Source organism: Chenopodium album, chromosome 3 (genome assembly GCF_948465745.1).
Source record: "Chenopodium album chromosome 3, dcCheAlbu1.1, whole genome shotgun sequence".
NCBI classification, from domain to species: Eukaryota; Viridiplantae; Streptophyta; class Magnoliopsida; order Caryophyllales; family Amaranthaceae; genus Chenopodium; species Chenopodium album.
This window is the reverse complement of record NC_137836.1, coordinates 81,504,685-81,511,114: the sequence shown is the minus strand read 5'-3', so window position 1 is coordinate 81,511,114 and position 6,430 is coordinate 81,504,685. Positions and strand designations below refer to the sequence as shown.

General features: G+C 33.1%; 1 protein-coding gene across 1 annotated transcript; it reads right to left on the bottom strand.

The window, feature by feature from the left end:
- Positions 1 to 2,781: 2,781 nt before the first annotated feature.
- Positions 2,782 to 5,787, bottom strand: LOC145619575 (transcription factor RF2b-like). Its single transcript, XM_081674291.1, has 4 exons — positions 5,166 to 5,787; positions 4,068 to 4,200; positions 3,801 to 3,885; positions 2,782 to 3,547 (listed from the first exon to the last, which is right to left on the bottom strand). The coding sequence occupies exons 1-4, from the start codon at positions 5,690 to 5,692 to the stop codon at positions 3,177 to 3,179; spliced, it is 1,116 nt and encodes a 371-aa protein (XP_081530417.1). The 5' UTR covers positions 5,693 to 5,787; the 3' UTR covers positions 2,782 to 3,176.
- Between the last annotated feature and the right edge of the window lie 643 nt (positions 5,788 to 6,430).

Genomic DNA, 6,430 nt, shown 5'->3' with positions numbered 1-6,430 from the left:
GATTAGGTCGGTTACTCGGATATATTTAACTTAATAAGAAATTATAAAAGTTTGTAGCTCACCATTTAGCTCAATTCAACTATTCAATTCAGCTCCAATAAGTTCAGTTTAGTTCAGTTTTTAATTTTATTCTCCCATAAAACTATTCAGTTCAGCTCTAATAAGTTCAGTTCAGTTCAGTTAATTAGAATAGGCCTTTTAATACAATCATGAATTACACAACCTATAACAATGTAAATAAATAAAAAGTAAGTAAGTAAATAAAATAGACATTTTCAAAAGTATAAATGAAATTAGTTAAGGAGTTGTGAAGTTCTAGTATAGTTCTAAATTAATTAGTTTATACATTAAAAATTATGAGTATTATTTTATTTATAAGATATGCATGTGTAGGTCCATTAGAGGTGATCATACATCACTCTGTCTCGCTAGCATGATCTGACCCATCTAATCTAATCTGTTGTATTATGTACTAGTGTACTACTATATTCGTTAAATAATTGATTAAATAACTAAATGTTAAAAGAAAGAGTAGATCATATTAATAAATATAAGAAACAAGAACGAGTTTATTATTAAAGGTTACGGTACTATACGAAATCAAAATGACACCCTCAATGCATCACCATAAGAAAAATGATGCCTTATGTAAACAACATAAGGAATTATCAGTTTTGCACCAAAAAAAAACTTAAGGAATTATCATTGGATCATACAATTTCCTTTGCAACTATCATCGCTACATGGGCTTGCTGGTTCGCAATGGGACTCTAGCAAAGCAACCTTAGAATTATCGATACCTTTTTGTTTATGAGCATAGTAGCTCCAATTCCAATGCTTTTGCCATTTTCTATAAATAACAAATTACAAGGGTTAAAGAATGTTAATTATAACCATTAATTTATTAAACTTTTTCGAAAACTAGCTAGATTTGCCAATTCACTCTTACTAAATAAATATATATAAAAAAAATAAAAAAAAATAAGAAAAAAAAAACCCCTCAATATTACCCTTTTTAGTTTTGATTAAATAAATCTATTAACTATTACTAAAACAAAACATTGATGATGTCATTAATTTCTTAAAGTGCTTACGTGTCAAACTCTTATAAAAAATTTCCCGTGAAATTTGAATTTGACATCAATATTGTTGTATATACTCTACACTAGCTAATTATACACATTTTTTTTTGAACAAATTAATACACATTTTTTTTTATTTTTTTTTAATAGTAAATACACATTTATTTAGCTTCCACTCTAAACGTATAAGCTTAATGAATTATACATTTACAACATTAATATATTTAATCTGACCATCATTTTAGTATATTTTTAATAACATAGTAAATATTACATTATGATGCATCATTTTTTAACTAATTTTTTTTAAGTACATGTTTTATTTTATATATTTATATAACAAATTTTTTTTAAAAAAAAATAACGAGCCAAATCATATTAGAAAGTTATCAGCTACAAAAGATAAAAAAAAATTATTCTTTCAAAAAAAAAGATAAAAAAATTATAGAAAAAATTACTAATCAACCATCGTGCAACGCACGGGCACTAATCTAGTAGGAGAATAAACATGAAAATAGTTTTGACTAAAAAAAAACTTATAGTATAGTCTAGTTGTCATACTTTTGTTTTACATGATTTTTTTAATTTTTTAACGCTAAATAATTAATTGTATTATATTTCTCAGAGAAAAACTCATGCACAATAATACACACTTTTACATCAATTTATATACGAGTAGTAAAAAAGAAAGCCTGGTTGCACTCACCGAGAGACATACAAAATAACACTAGGACCAGAAGCAAAGAGAAAATTATAGTCTTTCCCATTATAAAGATTGGTGTTTGCGGAGTCAAACGGCTTGAAAAGGAGATGAAAGTGGGTGGGAGGAAGAAAAAACAAGATGTAGAAGAAGGGGAAGGTTGGAAGAAGAGAAGATGTACAGGAAGAAGGTGGGAGGAAGAAGATGATGAATATCAATTAACACCATTAACTCCAAAAAATCTATCAATGTTGCCACAATGACCCACAATGATCGGAATTCTGACGAGGTCAGGTCGGGTAAATTTTTAAAGTTGAGTCATGCTAAATTATTATGTTCATGTGAGTCTTAATTTGAATCGGATATTTTTCGGATCGGGTGTGCTTTTGACACCTCTAACTTTAATGATATGTTTATTTCAAATTGACACTAGCACATGAGTTGATTTAATGAGAAAATCCAATTTTCCTAATCTCATAAATTCTCCACGTGAGAGGATAAATTTCCTCATTACTTCTCAGCTCTCCCATGAGTGTAAATGCTCTCACATGTACACAAATCATTGCTCTCTTAATAACTAAACAAACCTTTCCAAGATCCAATTGAGGACCTAAGTACTTTTGAAAAACATAGTCCCTTAACCTAAAGGTTCTGATCGCAATTTTTTTTTTTTTTTTCCGCCTTTTTGATTTTAGAGAAATAATTTTAATGTTAAATTGACTTTGCTACTTTGTTGTTTAAAAAGGACAATGCTATTGACTTTGTTTAGATGCTCCTCTTGCCTCCACCAAAAAATTCAAAAGGCTAATGATGATGCTTCAATAGTAGCAGCCATGCAGCTTAGGTGCCATTGGCATGCTGAAGTGCTAACAATAAATAGCGCGAGTCATCATAGGAAATAAAAGAAATCTTGGTCCTAACAGAACATTGGGTCCTAGCCTAACAACCAGGATTGCCCACCTTTCAAATTAGCTTCATCATTAACAAGTGTAAGAAAGCTACAATAAAAAAAAAATGGATTGAGAAGAATAATACAGGTTTTGAGTACACAAAAAAGTTACTAGAAAAAAAAAATTAAAAAATAAAATAAAATACAGAAGCCTTTCTTGGCATGCCGAATGACCTTTCAGTCGCACATGCTACAACATTTCACAGCAGAACTAAAAAAATCGGGAGGAAGATGAAGCAACTCAGTAACCTACAACGATCCCCTCTTTGGGGATCATCCTTGAGACCAATTTAAATAGACGTGATCCCAGAGAAAAGGATACGAATAGAATAAATAATGGAACAAATCAATAGTACCTTATCTAATTGAATGATGTCAGTTTATAGACAATCTACCAAACACACACTTTCTGAAGAAGTCAGCTAGTCAGCAACTTGAGCGCACGTCAAAATGTTGTGCTACTTTCACTGGCAGACATCGAGGCACCTTCAGATTTCACAGCGGGTGTTCCTCTGCTGCCAATGTCAAGCCCTTGTAATCTTCCCAGGGGATCATTCGGCATAAATTCTGAAGGGTTTTGGGAATTGGATGAATGCATATGGTGCATGTTATTATTATTTCCCTGAGATTGATGAAATGATGGCATTTGCATACTATGTTGGCCTTGAGAGACATGTTGCTGAGGTAGCGAGTAAAAGGGAGAAGGATTGTATTGCATGCTAGGCATCCCTAAGTTAAATGATTCTGAAGGACCCATCATTTCGCCTGTGGCCATTCTAAGCCTCTCCACTTCCTGCTTTAATGCTTCATTGAGTGCTGAAAAAATAAACAGACAAGTGCAGATTTTAAAGATCTATACCCCAACAAAATTCAAAAAGAAGAGACCTGTCAAGCCAAGTTCAATATATTTAGTGATATTGTTTTTGACTTGAAACAAGGAAATCAAGATATTTTGATAGTTGAAAACTTAAATTTGTATATTGGCAGCTAAATTCCGAACTAAATCAACTGTTCAAACCTAAATTTTGATCCCATCCATGTTTAATGTTGTACAGGGCATGAGACTCACCATCTCGCAACTGAGCTTGTTGTTCCATGGCTTGTAACCGAAGCTTAAGTTCTGTGTTTTCAGATGTCAAACCAGTTGTGTCCCTCTAAACAATAAATTCATAAAAGAAACGTAAGCACAACAAGTTCACACAAGAGAATCCTTAAAGTACCTTTAATTTCCAGATCCTAAAACCTTGTACTCCGTAATCTAAATGAAAGAACAAGTGGATCTAAATTTAAGAGCGGATCTTTTAAGTTACTGATGGTGTGAGATCAGCAAAAATACCTGATACAGGGTGAGTTGTGCAGAAAGGGTGGTTGCTTCAGTTTGAAGAGTCTGTACTTTACGCTCCAACTCCAATATGTATCGAGCTTTCCTCTCTTTAGAACGTGCAGCAGACTGCCGATTTGCCAAAATCCTGCAGCAACAAGTAAACCACTGTGAGGCACAAGTACATTAAATAAGGAAAGCAACATAATAACCACCAATTAAGGGCCCTAATTTTCCAAAAGTAATATGATTATAAAGCAAACATACTCTAAAGTGTGCATATTGCAATGATTGGATATATGAAACACCAACAACAAAAAAAGCCACAACAACCAGTTAAATTCCCATGAAACACTGAAGTCTCATCTCATTACTTTGCAATACAATGTAACAGTGTGCACTCCAAAACCATTGATAATAATGTCACTAAAAAGCCAATCTACCAATCGGAAAAGTAAATAAGATACGAAGCATGCCACGAACATACAAATGGCCATGATAAAGATCTTGCTGTCTTGAACTCACTCTTACTTCTCTCAACTGATTTTCACAAGTTTAAAACTAAGGTGCCGTTCACTTCACCTTATTTTACCTATTAAAACTAATTTCCGATGATCTGTACCGGACCTATACTCAAAACAAATTTCTATATATCAAAGACAATGTAAAGGGTAATCAAAAACAGATTTCTATAAATCAAAGACAATGTAACAAGCTGAAACTGGTATGATTTCCATCTCCAATCCAATAATACTTCGTACATCAAAAACAAAGCTTTTGTACAATTAATAAATCAGATATATAAAATGCAATAAACCCACATTACATAATTCACATTACACAAGATCTAGAATGACCCAAAAAAATAAAAATCAGTCAACATCAAAGGCAAAATGAAAGAATGATGCAACCTTTTTTCTCTTTTATACTATAATTGGGCATATAAGCAAGTTAAACTAGTAAAGTCTACATCACAATTACTCAAAAAAAAAAAAAAAAAAAAGTTATCATGATAATGATCTAGTACTACACTATTCTACTACAAATCAATTTCATAATTTCATAAAAATAAAAAGTAAATAAAATTGAAAAAAGGGAGGGAAAAATGGAAACCTTTTAGCACGCTTAGGGTCAATGGTCCAAAGCTCAGCAAGTTTATCAGGAGGCATAGCTTTCTTAGCATCCATGATCTCACCGAAGCTAGCAGAAGCAGATGACGTGGCATCGACGGAGTTACTATACCGATGAAGAGGACGATTGTTGTTGTTGTTGTTATCGGCGGCGTCAACGGCGAGGGCAAGGCCGGTGGTGGCAATGGCGGGATTGGGTTGGAAGTCGTCGGAAGGATGAGAAGCAGATCCGGAAGCGGAACCGAGCTTGTCGACGTCAATGTAGGTGGTGAAGAGGTCGTCCTCGGATCCGATCTCTTCGGTGGAGGATCCGGTGAAGGGATCCGAGGAGAGATCCATGTCGTCGGTTATTCGGAAACTGAGCTCGGAGTGAGCGCGGCGATGGTGGGGACCTCTGAAAGGATTGGGGTTTGGGTTGGAATTGGGAATGCCATTGGAAATGGAGGAAAGAGGTTTGGCATTAATGTCGGGATTAGGAATGGAGGTTGATGGATCTGGTTTCATTGCCATGGAAATTGGATAGAGATAGAATCAATTTTTAGGAGAGAGATTTTTTCAAGAGAGAGAAAAGGACGGACACACAAACGCGCAACTTAATTACCACTAATATTACACCAAAATTTATTTATTGCTCTCTATTCATTCCTTCATTTTCTTTGTCTATATTTACGCCATTGGCCCCTATTTTATTTGGGTTTCATCGAGAGAGTTGATACACATACGATCATCATATGTTACAAGATCACTATAAAACATCATGTATTAATCAATCACTTACTAAGGACTTTATAAAAGAATAAGCAGCTCTTACAACACTTATTGATTGATCTTTGTAATACTAATTGAATAACACTGATGAAGTGATCGCTGTAACACAGACTAACGAAGTAATCCTCTGTTTTTTTTATTGCATTGTAAGGGTTAGTAATATTTTAGGTTTTTATTTATTTTTATAATTTGATTTTTCCAAAAAAAAAAAAAAAAGAATCGGAGATTTTTCAAAAAAAAAAAAAAGTTGATAGTAAAGGTAAAACTAGAAGTAGATGTTGGTTGGATGAATAAGTGATTAAGTCCACCGGCCACGCATTATGATTATGAAGTGATCATTGATGTACAAGGGTCGCCATCTCTCATCCATAAGTTTTGGATTTTGCACGTACTTGTTCTATATGATCGGTTTTAGTTGAAATTTAAATTACAAGAATTTGATATTAATAACAAAATAAACATAAAAAAAAAAAAAAGGTT

Coding starts and splice junctions, on each gene's coding strand:
- LOC145619575 (XM_081674291.1), bottom strand. CDS start 5,692: ATGGCAATGAAACCAGATCCATCAACCTCCATTCCTAATCCCGACATT. Junction 4,201..5,165: donor GACCCTAAGCGTGCTAAAAG/GTTTCCATTTTT, acceptor TTGTTGCTGCAG/GATTTTGGCAAATCGGCAGT. Junction 3,886..4,067: donor CACAACTCACCCTGTATCAG/GTATTTTTGCTG, acceptor TTTATTGTTTAG/AGGGACACAACTGGTTTGAC.